General features: G+C 41.5%; 1 gene segment (V, D, J or C); it reads left to right on the forward strand.

The window, feature by feature from the left end:
* The first annotated feature begins 16,114 nt into the window (after positions 1-16,114).
* LOC100939346 (immunoglobulin kappa variable 3-20-like) lies at positions 16,115-16,766 on the forward strand. The segment is given in 2 exon segments: positions 16,115-16,172; positions 16,360-16,766. Coding segments are annotated over 2 exon segments (456 nt in total).
* The last annotated feature ends 3,277 nt before the right edge of the window (positions 16,767-20,043 follow it).

Below are 20,043 nucleotides of genomic sequence, written 5' to 3' on the forward strand. Positions count from 1 at the left end.
CAGTGAAAGTGAAAAGAATCATTTCAGTAGCTGATAAATTGTATAAAATTCAGGCAGTGGCATGTGGTATCTGGAGGTTGAGACCATTTCTTTGTGTGGACCAGGGAAGGTCTCGGGGTCATACTGGAGATGCATCTGAATGGTGGGGAGGCAGCCAAGTGACCATAGGAACAGCAAAGACCATGGCATCATCATGGGAAGGGCAGGGACTGGGAGATTTCAGATAAACCATTGTGCATTGAAAAAGCCAACCAGTACCATAATAATAAGATGTCTTCTGTGATTTTATTGCTTTCGGGAGAAAATTTATACTAATATCTTTCATCAGACACCTTGACCTGGGTCACACCCATAACATGGAATGTTCCCTGGCTCAGAAGCTGGAAGTTCAGTTTTGCATCCTTGTTGTAAGTCTGCAGGCTCCACAAAGCCCCTCCCTGCCACTCAAGCCCTTAGCGATGGGTTGGTTGCTGCCTCTAAGGTGGGATCACCTAAGGCAGAGGAAGCACTGGATCTGGGGCTCTGGCCCTTGGGTCCTGGCTTCAGCTATGGGAGCTCCATGTGACAGGGTTCTTATGTCCCGTGCTGAGATACAGACCATTGCTCAGCGAGCCCAGCATTCACCTCCCACTTGATCAGCCAACACGAGCCTCTGGGAGGCCTGTAGAGTAAGACATCATTAACACTGGGGAAGATTTGTGTTTTGTTTCCACCTCAGATTCCAGTGGCAACATTGTGGGCCCCAGATTCCAGTTTCTCCCTCAGTATCTCCAAGAGACAGAGAGAGTTTCCATCACCAGCCTAGAAGCAGATGAATCCAGGGAAGTTTCCAAAGATCCACCCATGTGCTTTGTCTACACTGGCCATGGTCCACCCCAGCTTGGCACGGTGGTCCTGGGGCAGACACTTCCTTAACTTTCAGCAGCTTGGGCACCCTGATGACATTGCTGATTATTATTGTCTAAAACTGTATCCTCTCACATGGTAAACACTAGCAGTGCCCAGCCACAAATAATGTGAATTAGAATTAATTAAAAATTAAAAACATGTTTTCTCAGTTACACTAGCTACATTTCAAGTGTTCAGTAGCCACATGTGACTAATGGCTGCCCTATTGTACAGCATAAATATAGACATTTTTATTGTCTTAGAAAATTATTTTGCTTAAAACTGCCCTAAATGTTGACAAGTGTTCCCTCACTGTGTTATAGCTCAGAGCATAAATTTCACCAGCTGTTAGTCTGGAAAACTGGGAGTCCTCAGAAGCTCTCCAGCTGGTGCAACCACTGTGGTCCTCAGATCTGCTCTAGAAGAGTTTCCAGAATAACGGGAATGAGCCTCAGCTGACAGATCCAGAAAAGAGGCCCTTGGATTTCCTCCCCAGCCCCTGCCATTATGCCTGGCAGGATCTCTCACACCCCTTTCTCTCTCTTCCAAAACTACATTTTCAGCATTTCACATGGATTTCAGAACCTAATTCCTAATCGTTTTGTGAGCAACATCTTTTCTGGATACCCTTTGTACTCAACTTTGGGACTGGTTTATCAAGGAGAGGTATCATTCTGTGTTCCTTATAGGATCTGGCCTACTGATGGATGTAATAGGATCTGCTTCATCAATATCCATGAAAAGACTCACAGTCAAGATTGACTTGAGACTCAGCATCTAAAATCCTATAAGATGCTATGTCACAAACCAGCCATTAGATGGCAGACAAACCCCATAGTAAACACCAGAAATAAGCCTGATCTTAGAAATATTAGGAAAATCAACAGGGATATTTTAGGGCTAAAATGAGGTCTCATTTATGACCTAGATTACATGGGAGGAGCTGCCAGTGCACTGAGTTGTGGGAAATTCCCTCTGTGCTCTGTGCTCTGAGACTGGAAGCCCAGCCTTGTCCTCCCCAACGCTTTGGCTGTATCCCCAAACCCTACCTGATATGGACTGAATCCAGTCAGAGGGGAGGCTGCCAACGGTCCCTGGAGTAGTTTCTTCCTGTTAGCACACAGCCACTGAGCCATGTGTGCTGCTCTGTCTCACAAAGGCCACAAGGGGAGGACCTGCCCACCCTAAGCTCTGGGGACAAAAGTCCCTCCAGTTGGGGCCTAGACCCACTGCCCAACTCCCTAGCACCTGCTACTCTGTGATTCCCCAGACCCGCTCAGGACAGTCAGTGACCTTAGCAATGGGCAGGGAGGTACCGCTCAGCCCAGGATAGATGTAGGTTGGGTCCTGAGTTTCCTGACCCTCAGGCTGTGTATTGAGGAAGGGACCATGGGGTGATGCAACCATTGCTGGTTTTAAATGTTTGTGCTTAATTTATCAAAGTTTAAAAATCATATCTTACACCAACAATTAAAGTCATACCTATTAACATATAAATGTGCATATTATACTTATTCCTGATATAGAGGCATAGTATATCCAAATATATAAATATAACTTATATCTAAAATATTATATGTGTATTTAATATGTATGGGTTACATTACAAATATATACCTATGCATGTAATTTTATGTTTGTGTATTTAGCATGTGCACTTTTTCTTTCTAACCAGAACAGAGCCTAGCTGAGTAAAGACTCTGGGGACATTTGCTGCTCCTCCCTTTTTGGCTCCAGCAGGGTCCCAGCCACTCAGAACCAGTGAAGACAGAGCTGAGAGCAGCTGGCTCCAGGAGCCCAGGCCCAGCCCTAAGGGTCATGTATCTGAGACTTTCACACTGGCAGTGGACTCCATGCTTGCTGCAGCGCCCATGGGAGTGTGAGCAGTTTCCTTCCCTGAAACCCTGCCAGGCAGCTCTGTGGGCAGGACCTTTGGTTCCTCGCAGGTCCTCAGCCCCATGGCTCAGGAGAGCAGCTACTTCCTCCACAGCCCACGGCCAGAGCCCAGCAGTCTCAAGTAGTGCAAGCTTCACCTTAGTCCTGGGTTGAGGACCCTATTCCAAATCTCTCCTCATTTATTTCCACAACTGAAAGCCTGTCCTGGTCTTAAATGCACGGGCCACATTTACACAGTTCTTAAAGCTAAAGATGTCATATGAGAAATCAGAAATTTGATTTCATCTTCATCCTCAGAGACTGGCTTCTTCCAACTGTATCAGATCAAAGTGTTCTTACATTCTCCTCCCTATACAACTTAACTTAGAAGCACAGTGAAATTTAAAATGTGACAAAGCTCTTGGCAGCTATGCAGCAGTCATCCCCTTCTTCCTTTGGTGCACAGGGCACCAACTGTGTCCTGCTGTACATGGTGAGGGTGGTGAATTTCTCCCAGCCCAGGATGGGAGAAGGGATTAAGAGCACATGTGATCAGCTTCAAAATGATAATGTCAGAGGAATGGGCAGGGATCATGGGAAAATGGTTATACCTCAGAAAAAGACAAAGTGAAGAGCTTCGCTTTTCATTTCTTCCTGTAACAGTTAAGAGAGGAGGATATGATGCTTAGAGCTGCTGCAATCCTCTTGAGACCATAGGGCATTTACAACAAGAGTGAAAAGCTAATGATGATGCAGGTGCAAAGCAAAAATGTAGTGACAATCTGGGGCCTTTCAGCTGTCACCAAGCTGTTGTATCAACCTTAAGTGCTCCCACCTTCAGACTTCTTGCCATTGCTTAAATCATTGCTATTATTTCTTTCACTTGTTTCTAAAATTATTCCAACTTATCTATAAAAGACACTTAAGAGAAAGATCCTGGCTGGGCCGTAGACCTGTGCTTCAGAAGAAGAAACATATTATCAGAAGTGTGTGTGCTTGTACGAGTCTGAGGCATGAAGGGCAGGAAACAGTAAGTGATGGCACCTTCGTCCTGCTATGCCCATGGCAAGAGAAACCCAAACAATGTCAGAGTTCATCAATTCCACTCTTTCATTATCTCCGTTTCTCCTTTTATATCCTAAGCATGAAACATCCCTTTGTTCTCGATAATTCCTCCCTTTTCCAAGGTCATACATTGTTGTCAAGAAAGAGACAGGAACCGTTTGAAAAGATAAAACCTGGTGATACTGTGCATCTCCTCAACACCAACACAGTTCTGGAAGTTTCCTCCCTTCTCAGTGGTTTTCTTATGGGAAGTTGCTGGCTGCCTCAGCCAGATCTCTGCCAGAGGTTGCATTTGGAGGGTTTACTAAGCACAGCTTTCAGGTAGTTAGTGCTGGATTCCCAGGAGAGTAGCAGGATGGTGGGTCTGTATTCCCAGCATGCAGGAGGCCAGACTGAGACCTGGGGGAAGGCTGTGGGTGTGGGAAGAATGGACTTAGAACTCAGACCTGTAGCCACGGCCTTTGGAACCCAATGGTGTACACTAAACAGATGGAGCTCAGCGGAAATCTGGTTTAAAGGTGTTATAGTCATTTGTCATCTTGTTTATGTTTCTAGTGCTACACAGGAATGGATTGGTGGAAGTTTTTTATTGTGGAAATAATGCACATGAAACCCCATTGCCTATAGTGAGTCATATGTTAGTTGTAGAATAACTATTGAAGAATTTGATTTGAAAATGACATATGGTTAATAATATCTTTCATAGCCTCTTTTTCTAAGATACTCAAGGGTGCATTTAAAGGAAATTGGGTATATAAAATGTGCATATAATGTGTGTGTGTGTGTTTATGGGCACACATACACACTCTTTAGGGTGCATCGTTTGGTTAAACTCTCACAATACCCCATGACTTCCAAAGGGCTCCATTTCACATATGAGAGAACCAGTTATGAGAGCTCATGACTGGTTTGCCGAAAGTCACACGGTCAGCAAATGCCCAAAGTCGCATGGTCAGACCTGGGATTGAAGCCCAGGTCTGTCTGGCTTTAGTATGTTCCTTCTACGTGGCCACTTTCATCCCAGGGTTGAGCCCAAAGCCTATAAATAGGAAGAAGGGATCATAAAAACAGTGTGGAATCCACAGCTCCCTGCTGCCTCTGTCTCATGCCAGGCTGGCCCTAATCTTAAACTAGCCCCTTCTGTGGTTTTCTCTTCAAAATATAACCCTCTCAAAGTCTTCAAAAATTGTAAATGACTTTGCTTTATATTTTGGAGTAGGAACACATTTTGCTTTCCCCTGACCTTGTTCACATCTTCTCTTTCCCTTCCAGTCTCTCTAAGTCTTTCCTTCTCAGGTTCCAATCTCTCTAAGTCTTTCCTTGTCAAATTGTGTTCTAACTTTCCTGCCAAACATGAAAACAAACACACAAACAAACAAACCCTCCTCTTTCTATCAGGTGCTATGAGACCTGATCCCTGAACTCTCCAATACACATTGGAAAAGAACTAATCAAAGGGTTTACTCTAGACATTTTCTACCTAAGAAGAATCCCAGTGCAAGTTCTCATAGAAAATGGTTTACATCTCTTGTCAAAACTGGCACCAGATTATAACAAGATGGAATGTTTGGGAGAACAGAGGACACCACACACTCAGAGAGGTAAAAGACATTTTTCCCCTTGCATTAGTTTCCAATTGATGGTGGTTAAATTGCCACAATATTTCTGGCTTCTAACAAATTTATTATCTTATGGTTCTGGAGATGAGAAGTCTAACTGAGCTAATATCAAGGAGACATAGGGCTCTATTCCTTCTAGAGGCTCTAGGAGAGAGAATCTGATTCTTTCCTTTTTAATCTTCAAGATGCCTAGGCCGGGCGCAGTGGCTCACGCCTGTAACCCCAGCACTTTAGGAGGCTAAGGCGGGGGACCATGAAGTCAGGAGATCGAAACCATCCTGGCTAATGCGGTGAAACCCCGCCTCTACTAAAAATATAAAAAATTAGCCGGGCATTGTGGCGGGCGCCTGTAGTCCCAGCTACTTGGGAGGCTGAGGCAGGAGAATGGCATGAACCCGGGAGGCAGAGCTTGCAGTGAGCCCAGACTGCACCACTGCACTCCAGCCTGGATGACAGAGCAAGACTCCGTCTCAAAAAAAAAAAAAAAAAAAAAAAAAGATGCCTCAACATTCCTGGCTCCATGACCCGTTCTTCCATCACTCCAGCATCCCTCTCCATTGTCCCAGCTCCTAAATGACTGCAACCCTCCTCCCTCCCTATTATAAGGACCTTTGTGATTATATTGATCTCATCTGGATGATCTAGGAGGTTCTCCCAAACTCAAAATCCTTAATCCTTAAGTAAGTTGCATCCACTAAGTTTTGGGATTTTTTTTTTTTGCTATGTAAGTTAGAATTTATAGATTCTAGGTACTAGGACATGGATGGGATGTGGGCATTCTTCATTTCGCCCACGATTAATATCTTCCCCACAATTGTCCTTCTCTAAGGTAGAATTAAAAATCACAAGGCATATTTATGAAGCAAGAGAGCTAGAAAAAATCTTAGATTCAGAGCCCTCAAATCTTTGGGTTTTAAAAGCTGGGGGACACTTATTCCACTGCTTCTAATGTGGACTTCACAATGTGTAGCTAGTTTTAGAGGCTCCTTTAATTTTCTAACCCAGAAAAAATTCATTGCACAAAGACAATCTAAAATAGATTGGTAAAGGGAAATTAATTGCTTCCTGACCATTCCTGTATTAGGGTTCTCTAGAGGGAAAGGACTAATAGGATAGATGTATAAATGAAAGGGAGTTTATTAAGGAATGTTGACTCACACAGTCACAAGGTGAAGTCCCACAATAGACTGTCTGCAAGCTGAGGAGGAAGGAAACCAGTTCGAGTCTCAAAACCTCAAAAGTAGGGAAGCCGACAGTGCAGCCTTTAGTTTGTGGCTGAAGGCTGACAATCTCCTGGCAAACCACCAGCGTAAGTCCAAGAGTCCAAAAGCTGAAGAACTTGGAGTCTGATGTTTGAAGGCAGGAAGCATCCAGCACAGGAGAAAGATGAAGGTCAGAAGACTTAGCCAGCCTAGTCCTTCCACATTCCTCTGCCTGCTTTTCCACTTTTATCCTAGCTGCACTGGCAGCTGATTAGATGGTGCCCACCCAGATTGAGGGTGGGTCTGCCTCTCCCAGCCCACTGACTCAAATGTTAATCTCCTTTGGCAATACCCTCACAGACACACCCAGGAACAATACTTTGCCTCCTTCAATCCAATCAACTTGACACTCAATATTAACCATCTCCAGTGAAGACTGATGAAGAGCCAATAAACACAGAAAAAGATGCTCAACATCACTAATTCTTAGGGCAATGAAAACAAAATCCACCTTATACCTATTAGGATGGTTTCCCTCAACAGAAAATGAAAGCTGTTCATGAGAATTTGGAGAAATTGGAAATCTTGTGGACACTGTTGTGGGGATGTAAAATGGTCACCTAGTATAAGAAACTACATGGCAATTCCTCAATAAATTAAAAATAGAAATACTATATAATTCAGCAATTCCATAATTGGACATATATCCAAATAACAGACAACATTAACTTGAAGAAATATTTATATACCCACATTCAGAGAATTATTGTTCATAATAGCCAAAATGTGGAATCACTCAAATGTTCATGCAGGGAAGGGTGGATAAACAAAATGTGGCATATAAATATATATAAATGGAATGTTATTCAACTTTCCAAAGGAAGGAAATTCTGACACAGGCTCCCACATAGATGAACAGTGAAGGCATTAGGCTCAGCAAAATCAGCAAGCCACAGGACTAATGAGGTGTGATTCCACTACAGTATTTGCAGCACAGTCTCCAGTTGGCCTTGGACCAACCCAGTCTCCTCCCCTTTCTCACTCTCAGTTTTCAAGAATCACTGTAGAATGTCCTGGGAATGTAACATCCTGAGATAGGGCAGTATTGGCCACCATAGCACAGGCTCTGTTCCAATTCCCTTGTACCGAATTCTGGCTGCATGTTCTCACAGCCCAATAACTAGAAGCAGACAAACTAGGAAAGAAGGGAATTTATTGCTGTAACCGGATACATGAAGAAGGTCAGAGATAATGCCACCAGACCAACTCAAAGTGTTACAATTTTCCTTCCTTCCTTCCTTCCTTCCTTCCTTCCTTCCTTCCTTCCTTCCTTCCTTCCTTCCTTCCTTCTTTCTTTCTTTCTTTCTTTCTTTCTTTCTTTCTTTCTTTCTTTCTTTTCTTTCTTTCTCTTTCTTTCTTTCTTTCCTTCTTTCTTTCTTTTTCTTTCTTTCTTTGATGGAGTCTCACTCTGTTGCCCAGGCTGGAGTGCAGTGGCATGATCTCAGCTCACTGAGACCTCTGCCGCCCAGGTTCAAGTGATTCTCCTACCTCAGTCTCCTGAGTAGCTAGAACTACAGGCGCCCACGACCACACCTGGCTAATTTTTGTAGTTTTAGTAGAGACGGGGTTTCTGCATGTTGGCCAGGCTGAAAGTGTTACAATTTTCTTAGTGCTTATATAGGTTGGCGTTATATGCCTACGTGCAGTATAACATTCGCCTAAGTCTATAGGCAACTAATTTTATTTCAACTAGGTCAGAGGCCAAAGAAATGCTAAGTCCAATTAAGCAGTGAGGGCCCCAGTACCTTCAAGGCCTGTCTCCTAAATTCTAATTAGTGAGGACTGTGGTACCGGAGTGATTATTTCTATCTTATCTCATTTACAGCTTGGTCCAGAGAGCTGCCTTAGACTCTCCAGTGAATCTATTCAAACAGCTGCCTCTGTTACCTTGACTCATCTCATTTTATTGACCCAAGACGGGTCCTGGCACTAGGAATGTAAGGCTGTCTCCATTATCTTGACTTGCTCCAGGTTAGGGAGAAGCCTAGGCAAGCCTCCCACTGACCTATGTTTTACTTCTAGCTTTGATGCCTGGGAACCGATTCCCTAGGTTTAATTATTTGCTCAGTGTTAAGGCAGCGCTGTGGAAATTTGTTGGTGTAACTGGACTGCTACGCAGGCCTGTCTGTGTGACTGTCGTGCAGACCTGTCTGTCCGATTGACAGGGAGTATTGGCCTGCCACACCCTGTTGAAACAGGATTTCCTTCAACACTTTAGCTCAGCATGATATGTGACTCCAAGATATAAAACCCAAGGTGGGTCCAATCCAGAGTGCCTCAGCTGCAGTATATATGAAGCACAGTCTAGACCCCATCAGCCCCAGGCAGCTTTCCTGAGCCTTGGGGGAACAGACCTACAATAAATTCTTGGCTTTTGCTGTCCCTTGCTGCCTGTCTGTAAATAGTAAATTGCTTCACATAACTAGTTGTGTGAGGGTGTTTTATCTCCCTGGACTCAAATAAGTTGGTAATCACTGCACAGTTAACCTGCTTAACAAAATTGCCCCATTGAGAAGATTCCAGTATGACAGAACCATGGCTTATTGGTGAAGTGGGAAGAATGATACCTCCCATTACTTGGCCCAGGGGAGGGCCATTAGACTGGAAGGTGCAAGGCCTGGACATGCATCTGGGTGCTTTATGGGGAGTGAGGGAGGATCAGTGGGTTACAGATCACTCTCTCCATGAGTTTAGATGAGCTGGCTGCCTGAAATAAGGCAAAGAGAAAGGAGCGTAGAAATGAGAATGAGGCACAAAATCCTCTGGTTGGTAGACACTTACATGATTCCTCATTCCTGGAGCCAGAGAGCTAAGGAAACGGGTACTCAAATGGACCCTAAGATCCCTGAGAGGGAACCAACATATGCTATTTGGGCTTTCACACAAAGGGAGACTCACTCTCTAAATAAAAGATACAGAAAAAGTTCAGGGAAGTCTTATGCAGACTGTTTGGTGTATTTGTTTGATAAAGCAATATCTGCAGATCCAAATTTCTTGATCTAAATGTCACAGTTAGGGATACAGCCAATGCCTTTGGGTGCTCACCAGAAACCAGTGGCCCTAGACCATGTAAAAATAAAAGGAGAAAATAAGGAAATACTTTTCTGGGTTTTTGGGTGCCAGAGCCCATAGGTCTCCATTGGGGAAAATTTAACCAATGACATTGAGAGGTTCAGGGACAAATTCAGTGGCCATGGTGCTTCTCTGCTTGTGGATGGTGCCCTGCGGGCCATGTTGGGGCTGGTGACTGTAGTTCCCACCTCAGAGTGCAGTACAGGCGTTGATATTTGCACCACAGAACATCACTGCTGCATAAAAGGTATGTTCCCTCACAGCCGAGAATTCAAGCCTTAACAAAAGGAAATATCCACTGAGGCCTACTACCTAAGCTACGCATGACTCCGTGGGTTATTTGACAAAAACAGTACTGTCTACTAAGTGAAGAACAAGACATTACCTGTTTTTTTCAAGACTTGCTACAAACAGATTAAAATGTTACGTAGCCCCCTGTCACCATGGAGCAACTCAGTTTGGCGGGGCAAAAAGACTTTAGGGGAACAGAGACTAACAATGGACTATTTCACGTTGAATGCTAAGGCCACTTGGGCAGGAAACCAAGGAAGGATAGCAGATACTGTTGGTACTAGCAGTAACAATTAATAAAAAGGACAACAGCTGGTAGGCTTCTTTGGGTATTGGAAACAGCATAAACCTCTCTGGGGTGGGCTTTTAGTCCCCTTTGTCAAAATCAAAATCACAAACAACACCAACCTTGAACAGAGCCCTTTGCAACAGCAGCCTTGGAAGCTGTTCAACGAGACATGGTCCAAACACTTCTTTTAGACCTTTAGAGCCTGTTAGCCTGATGGAATTTCAGGTGTCCACAATCTCTATGTATGCTGACTGGAGTATGTGGCAACAGAAAATTGTCACTGAGTGAGCCAGCCTCTCAGATACTGAACACATAAACCAGCTGAAGCAGCCACCAGATGTCCCTCTTTGACATGGCAACTCCTTGCTTGCTATTAGAAACTGATAGGGACCGGACATCTTGGGGCTGAGCACCAAGTGTGGCGCTGCAGGGTGAACTGCTCCTTTTCACCTGGGTGCTTAAAATCCAACCAGTAAAACTGGAGAGGCCCAATAGAGCTGCATTATCAAATGGAAATGGTATATTCAGAATCAGGCCCAGCCAGCAACCCGTGGGATCCGAAGGGTCCATAAACAAATGGCGAGCTTGCTAGAAGGGACTAAATGACCCATGGGGAATGGTTTGGCTCTGCTTTTGGCTACCTGAAGTCCAAGATTCAGAGACATGCCTACGTCGGTATGGCATGGTTCACTTAGGGCTCTGCAAAACATGCAGACTGGGGGTGGCTACCATCTAGCCAGTGGATGACCATTTTCTTTACTGAGACTGATAATGGTCATTCCACCCAATGGTCCAAACTACATGCAGTGGTAATGGTCATGCAGGCCTTTCTGCCACCTCTTGCTACATTTTTACCAACTCATGGGCCACTGCCAACAGTCTAGCTATCTGATCAGGAAAATAGCAACTGAGTGACTGGACTATTAAAGCATCCCCTCTGTGGAGAAAAGGACTATGGCAATAGCTTGCCGCCGTAAGAGACAAATATGTCACTCAGCTGGATGCTGGGACTACCATGACCACCCTTGAGATGAACTTATGCCATGTTTTTGGATGCCCACTGAGACTTCGCTTTGACCAAGGAAAGTTCTTTACTGCCCAAGTGACATGTCAATGGACATATTCTCATGGGACATGATGGACTTTCCATACACCTTGTCATCCAAAGGCCAATGGATCTATTTAACGCTAGAACAGCTGACTCATACAGCAACTGAAGAGTGTACATCAGGACAACCTGCTAATAGAGTGGTACCCCATTTGACTACAGCAATTGGACATTAAACACTGCACTGCAGAGCAAGGGAAACACGGCACGGAGGTGCAGGTTGAAACACACTGAGTTGAGTGAGGAAGAAGTTGGACAAGGCCAACTTTCCTGATAGAGCTGCCACTGTGAAATCCCAAACTCAGTGTTTCCAATCATTTTTTTCCTTTTATAGTGATGTTCTTGGGGGTGTTGCAGTTTAGGCCACCATAATAACCCAGACAGGCTTCCTAACTCTAATTGGATGGAATGATTCCCCTGGGTGCTTTCTATGGGTTCCACAGGATCAAGAAATATCAGGGTGTGAATTTCCTTCTGCTGGTACGGGGGTCATCTGATTCCTCCATTAGGGTGGATGACATTATCAGACATGTCATGTTTCTACAATACTTGACCTCCCTTCTAGAACTGGACAACAAAGGCTGAAAGGACTGGGTCAAGCAACAATGGCAATGGGTGCCCAAAGAGGTAGTAGTCTCAGAACAGGGACAGACAGACTGAGTCCCTCCACTAACTCAGCCCAACCCCTGTGGATGAGTAGGGGATGCCTGAGATCCTGGGGTGGATGGGAGGTGGGGCACTAATCTGTCAATCTGCTTTTTCTGCAAGGATCAGGCAGCAGAGACCCAGAAACTTCATGTCTTTGTAAGGCTCTTCCAAGTCACCACAGATAATTTGACAAAACACTGTATCTGCATCCCAGACCTCAACCTGTCACTGACTGAAGTGGTTCTTTCATCCTACTAAAGGTAAACTATACCAGCTATATAGGATAAAAAGACTTCTGGAGATTCATGTTACTGATGGTAGAACAACAATGCAAATATACTTAATGCCACTGAAGTGGCATTAATAATGACTAAGATGGCCAATTTTAGGTTTTCTGTATTTTACCATATTTAAAAATTTTAACATCTGTATTATTGTTGCCTCATAAGAAATTGTACCATTTTCTAATTGTCTGAGGAAATGTAAATAAATAATCAATCACTTTGGGATGCCATTTTTCACACCATGTTTTAACAAACAATTGTTTTCTAATATTTACTTTTAAAGCTGAAATTAGAATTCTTTTTTTCTGAGTCCTAAGTCAAATGGTATTTTGCTCCAAGTACATTGCCTTATGAAGTAGGATAATAATAAATATCGAGAATGATTATTACTACTATTAAAACTCCATTTACATCTCCTATTACCATCCTAAATAGTACATCTTAGTTAAAGTGTTTGAAAAGTGGCTTGGACAGTATTGATTCTGTCCTCAAACTCCTGAAACACAACAATGACAGAGAAATACCAAGAAAATGCTAAGAAAAACATAGTTTTTATGATCATTAGCTGTTCTGGTCACTGCTTTCCGTGAATTAAGTAATTTTTTTAAAAGTAGTTGAAATGGGCCGGGCGCAGTGACTCACACTTGTAATCCCAGCACTTTGGGAGGCCGAGGCGGGCGGATCACAAGGTCAGGAGATCGAGACCACGGTGAAACCCCGTCTCTACTAAAAATACAAAAAATTAGCCGGGCGTGGTGGCGGGCACCTATAGTCCCAGCTACTCAGAGAGGCTGAGGCAGGAGAATGGCATGAACCTGGGAGGCGGATCTTGCAGTGAGCCGAGATTGCGCCACTGCACTCCAGCCTGGGCTACAGAGCAGACTCTGTCTTTCAAAAAAAAAAAAAAAAAAAAAAAGTGGTTGAAATGTTGGAGCTCACATACATTCTTAGTGGAAATGTAACATGGTACAACCACTTTGGAAAACAGTTTGGCAGAGTCTTAAATACTTATTGTAGTCAACCATCCTCTGCCAATGAATACAGAATTTTCTGTTCTTTACTGGCACAACTTACATAAGTAGTGAGTACAAGTCTTGAGTTCCAACTGTGGATGTGCTCTCCACCACTCAGTGTATGTAAAGAAGAGAAATAATATTTAAAAAGGATAGGTAGCTGTAAATTAAAAAAATGTATTTGACAAAGAATGCATAGTTCCTTCTCTCCAAAATAATCTGACGATTCCTCCAGGAGTGAGCCTGGTATGATGCCTCTCTCCTTATGATGATAGAAGAGAGGTACCTCATGAAACTGGTGAAACTCCTGCTCCCTGCGCCTACAATCACAACTCGGTTCCCTTTGTCCCTTGCTCTAGTCCTTGATTCCATATCTCAGTCCCACCTAGTCTGTGACTCAAACAACATTTGTCAGGAAAGATTTGGGACAGACCTCTCAAGACTTCCCTAGAGGTGTCAGAGATTCCTTGGCCATCATCTGTTCATATCTAGAGGGAGTTGTGGGTATGAAAAAGAGCAGAGCTTATAAATCTTCCAGCTGCTTTTACTCCCACTGTAGTCCTCAAAAACTATAACAATCACAACAACAACAACCATTACAACATCTACAACATCACAGGACAAGCCTCTACTGTTTCCAGTGTTTTCATTTCAGTAAATCTTCTCTGCCTTTATCTCAAGCGGCTAGGCATTTTGCTAGTCATGGGAATAGTATTGTAGCCTTTTGTTCATAATAGGAAAAGTAGGCAAGGCTTTGTGCAATACAGGTCTTCCTTAAGCCATTCACACTTCAATTTTGGGATCATCATTTCGCACACATACACAGCAGGTTTCTAACGTATATCTAGAAATCTATGAAGTAATACATACTATTAGTTCACATGACAGAGCCTGTGTTTTCTATTGTATTGTATTTCCTTATTTTATTATTTTAGCTTTTGTCATTAAAACTATAGTATTTTAAATTTAAAATTTAAATTTTAACTCAAAACTTAGCACATTCAAGACACTCTAATTTAATTTCTTGGGACATAAATAGATAAAATACTCTATTTTATAAGAAACTGCCCTAATGAATATGCTTATTTCTGAGACAATTTGCAAAATTTTAAGATGGCAAGGCTGAAGAAATTATTCTGAAACAGGCTCCCAAGTAATGATGGTAGTTTTTCCTCATTGTGAGTCATGGGACAAGAATTAGACGAAAAGATAACAAAGCAGAATAAGGATTATATAAGAAAGAAGGACAACAACAGGACTTGTTAACCTTTCATAGGATAAAGTTTTGGTAATATGCAGTGAGAAGAAATGCATTGAACAGAGCTTGGTGGAGATGATTGAAGCCCTGAATAAGTTATTGTTTCAAGACCAAATAATTAGAATTTTGAGAGTTGCAACCAGATGAATGGAAGAGAGGCTGTAGAACCAAGGCTATGGTTGAAACACATTTGATTAACTTCAAGAATATTTTCCATGCATCTCTGCTAAGCATGATGGTTATAATGCTAAATATGTTAACAGTCTCAACAACAAAAGTAACAGCAGCATACATACTGTCCTAAATAACGTTGTAAATGCTTTGTATTATTTAAGCTGTACATAGTACTGTAAGGTACATCCTATTACTGTCACCATTTCACAGATAAGGAAACTGACGTAAAGGGAGGTTACGCAACTTGATCAATTTTAAGCAATTCATGAGCAACGGAGCTTCCTCACCAGCCCAGAGAGTACTTCAGGGACTGCCACGATAACTTCTGGACTATTGGAGGGAAAATAAATCTAGCTAAGGATGAAGCTCTAATTCCTGAACGGATGATGATTACCTCTGAACTTGCTTCCACCTGACATGGGGAAGTAAATGATTTTTAACAGCTTTAGGAAAACAGCAGAATTTTTATGAATTTGAATCAGTACTATGAAAAGAGGAATTTTTAAAAACTGTTAATTTGAAGAGGCTCTGAGTCTAGGTTGATGAATGTGTTGTTCAGAATAGCGTGGTGGATAGATTAGAGGATCACCCAAGGAATAGTTCTTTGCCTGCATGGACAAAACCATCTTCTGTCTTTAGGGAAATGGTATCACTACCCTGAGGGTTTGGAGCCCAGGTCTCACTTACCTGTGCAGTTGTGAAAGTCCTCGCACCCACAGTGCTGAGGTTAATTGAATGTTACTCTTTTAATTCCTGCAAAGAATGAGACAGCTTCTGGACCCTCAGGAAAGATTGCTAACAAGTAAATACAAGTATATCCGGAAGATAAAGTTGTAATAGACTCTTCCTTTCAACCTGACCCATCATGCATTTAGGGAGCTGACTGGGCACAGTTGGAGCAGAAAGAGAAAAATGAAACCACAGCCTTCTATTTTGTTTCTAACAGACTTGTAGCAAACATTCTGTGGCTGAATCTAGGTGATGGTGAGACAAGAGGACACAGGGGTTAAATTCTGTGGCCACAGGGGAGAAGTTCTACCCTCAGGCTGAGCCAATGGCCTTTTCTGGCCTGATCACCTGGGCATGGGCTGCTGAGTGCAGAGAGGGGAGGCAGATGGTCTCTGCAGCTGGAAGCCCAGCACCCGCCCCAGCTGCTTTGCATGTCCCTCCCAGCTGCCCTGCATGTCCCTCCCAGCTGCCCTGCAGTCCAGAGCCCATATCAATGCCTGGATCAGAGCTCTGGAGAAGAGCTGCTCAGTTAGGACCCAGACAGAACCATGGAAACCCCAGCTCAGCTTCTCTTCCTCCTGCTACTCTGGCTCCCAGGTGAGGGGAACATGGTATGGTTTTGCAAGTCAGTGAAAACCCTCTCAAGTCCTATTACCTGGCAACTCTGCTCAGTCAATACAATAATTAAAGCTCAATATAAAGCAATAATTCTGGCTCTTCTGGGAAGACAGTGGGTTTGATCTAGATTACATGGGTGACTTTTCTGTTTTATTTCCAATCTCAGATACCACCGGAGAAATTGTGTTGACGCAGTCTCCAGCCACCCTGTCTTTGTCTCCAGGGGAAAGAGCCACCCTCTCCTGCAGGGCCAGTCAGAGTGTTAGCAACTACTTAGCCTGGTACCAGCAGAAACCTGGCCAGGTGCCCAGGCTCCTCATCTATCGTGCATCCAACAGGACCACTGGCATCCCAGACAGGTTCAGTGGCAGTGGGTCCGGGACAGACTTCACTCTCACCATCAGCAGACTGGATCCTGAAGATTTTGCAGTGTATTACTGTCAGCAGTATGGTAGCTCACCTCCCACAGTGATTCAACTTGAAATAAAAACCTCTGCAAGACCTTCATTGTTTACTAGATTATACCAGCTGCTTCCTTTACAGATAGCTGCTGCAATGACAACTCCATTTTAGCATCTCTTCTTTGCTTGGACATTTTGAGGATCTTAAAAAAGTAATCCCTTGATGTATTTAGACTCTGATTCCTGTGTTCTTCCTCAGAACAAGATGGACAGCCAGGTTTAAGCACACTTTCACAGTAATGGCCACTGGATCAGATTTACATCAGTGGATGTCAATAAAGGTCCCACCCAGAGCCATAAGCCAACAACAATAGCAACAAATAATCAAAATTGGAAAGAAGAATTAAAGCTGTCATAATTCACTGATGAAGGATTGTGTGCAGATAAAATTCAAATTTGTCTACAGAGAAACTATTAAAATTGACATGAGAAATAGAAAATCATTAGATTCAAGATCAATTTATTAATTCATAGATTCAAAAATCAATTTCATTTCTGCATAACGGAAAAAAATGCTAAAAGTTAACATTATAAAACAAACACACCATTTACAAAAACATCAAAGTATCAATTATTTAGAAAAAATAGACTAAATACACTGATGTCTCCAGAATATTATTTTGAAAAATAAAAGAAAACCTAAGTAAATAGAAATTCATATTATGTTCAAAGACTGAATGTCTCAGTATTATAAAAATGTCAATTCTTCAAAGATTAAAATATTGATTACATATAAGAAAAATCAAAATCATAAAGTATACTCAAATTTAAATTAAGAAGCTAATCTAAATATTATATGGGAATGTCAATGATGTAGAATAGCCACAGTGAACCTGAAGAAACACCAAAATGAGAACTCACAGTGCCTGAATGCCTGGAATATAGTGTGGGTGACAGTATGGTGATGGTGAGATCAGAAGTTTAAAAATTTGCTAACGTGCATATTTTTGGAAATAATTACTATGCAGATGTAGCCCAACCCTCTTCAACTGTGCCACCAGAATCTCAGATTTCTAGAATTAGTTTCTCACAGTGTGATTCTTAACATGGCATCAATAATTCTGTCTCCCCAGTAAACGCAGCTCAGTGCATGATGCAGCTATCCATTTGATTTCTACAAATATTTTAAATGGTAGAAAATTATATTTATTTATCCAACTAATTGACTCAGTAACAGCTGTTCATTTGCAGAGAGGTACCCTGTTTTAACAAATAACAAAACTAAGAAAGTTAGTGAATGACCAACTAGGAAGAGTGATAGGAACAGCTGTCTTAGCTTTGTCAAAGGCTTCCTTCCAAAACGGATTTCACTGGTCACTTTCATTTATCACCACCAATAATTTATTATAACTTATTGTAATTATTATTGAATATTATATTGAATATTATATGAAAGTGAAAAACAGAGTAGTTGTACTGGTACTGGAAGCACTGTTTCTACTGAATACAAATAATTTTCACACTATTGTAAAGTCAAAACATCTTAAGTGCAACAACCATGAATTAGGGACTTACTGTAAGTTCAGGGAAGTAACTATAAAGAAACTCACAAATTTTAAGAAAAATAGAATATATTCCTGAAAGAGGTACAGGAATATATTATCTAAAATATACAGTTTTCCATTAAAAAAATCCTGCAAAGAAACAGAAAAGTATGATCAATATTGAGGGAACAAAACAAAACAACTGCAGCAAGAAAACACAGTCAATGAAAGCTGATTCTGACTTGTCCTAAATATCAGCTTTAGCAAAGACTACAAAGCAATTATTATATAGATGTTTAAATAATTATTCTTAAAACTACGATCATATAATTTTAAAGACATAAAGAGGAAAATATAAAGACAATGACTCAGCAAATGGAAACTTAAAAAATAGAAACTATGGAAAAGAATCAAGTGAGAATTCTAGAAACAAAAAGTACAGTAACTCAACTGAAAAATATATTAGATAAGTCCAACATCAGTTTAAGATGGCAAAAGATTCAGTGAACTTAGAAGTAGATGTACAGAAATTATTGAATCTAAATAAAGAAAGGAGTTTAAGAAAAAATGTCAAGAATTGACAGAATTACAGCTCAGGTTGAAAGACACCAACAAGTGTGTAAAGCGAGTCACAAAAAAAGCAGAGAAAAAGTGATCAAAAAATACTCGGAATAGTAATGACAACAGCTTTTCAAAAATAATGAACCACAAAGGTAATTTAATCTATAGATGAAAGAAACTCAATGAAACCCTTTCAGGATATAATACAAGATTAATAACAAAATACATTATACTTAAAAATGTTGAAAGACAAAGAAATTCGTGAATGTGTCAGGACTAAAAGCTGACTCTACATATGGAGACACAATAATAATGCCATTGGCTAAGTTTTCATTAGGACCGAGGGAGGCTGGAAGAGATTGGAATGAGACATTTAAATACTAAATGGAAATGAAAGAGGACAAGCAGCAATTTTGTTTCTGGTGAAAATATTCTTGAGAACTAAAAATATTCCTTGATAAACAAAATAAATTCATTAATAGCAGCCCTGCCTTATAAGAAATTCAAGAGGAAATCTTTCAGAATCACAGAAGATTACAGCAGGCAGGATTTTGAGCCCACAGGCTATAATGAAGGACTCAAAAGTAGTAAACGATAAGAATAAAGCTAGAAAAAAACACACAATTCAATTTATATGACATTAAAGACATAACCCAAATTACTGTGTTCGATGTCAGAATGACAATTACCTTGGTTGAGGTGGGGAAGCAGTTACTGAAGAGGAAGGTGCATGGAGGAAGCATCAGCAGAAGGTAAATATTCTGTAGTCCCATCTGGCCAATCAATACACAAAAACTTTATTCAGTTACAATTTGAAGATGTGTGCCCTTTGTGCCCTCTGGGTGTTTTATCACTTAAAATAATATGTAAAAAAACCAAATAGAACAGAAAATATATATGAAAACTCAGCCTATTAAAGACCAATGTAAAATATGCCTGAGAAAGGGAAAAATAATTAGAAACCTCTTAGAGAAAACAGAAGGACATTAAAAAATATGTCCTTTCAGCCGGGCGCAGTAGCTCACCCCTGTAATCCCAGCAATTTTGAACGCCGAGGCGGGGGTATCATGAGGCTTAAGATCCATAACTGAAAGCTCGTAAGATGCTAAATTATGTAAAACACAATAAGCTAAGGATGCAGGTTGTAGTTCTCTGGGGTACTCAATTATAATAAAATAATACAGAACTAAAAAACAAATTAGGATAAAATAAATCAACACTGTAAACAAAATATGTTGTGCCAAATATGATTGAATTTTTAGATAAAAGATTGTAAATAAATAAACGAAATTGCATACACAAAAATAAAATCAAAAGACAGCTAAAACAAGGAGAAACTATTCT

This window comes from Pongo abelii, chromosome 12 (genome assembly GCF_028885655.2).
Source record: "Pongo abelii isolate AG06213 chromosome 12, NHGRI_mPonAbe1-v2.0_pri, whole genome shotgun sequence".
NCBI classification, from domain to species: domain Eukaryota; kingdom Metazoa; phylum Chordata; class Mammalia; order Primates; family Hominidae; genus Pongo; species Pongo abelii.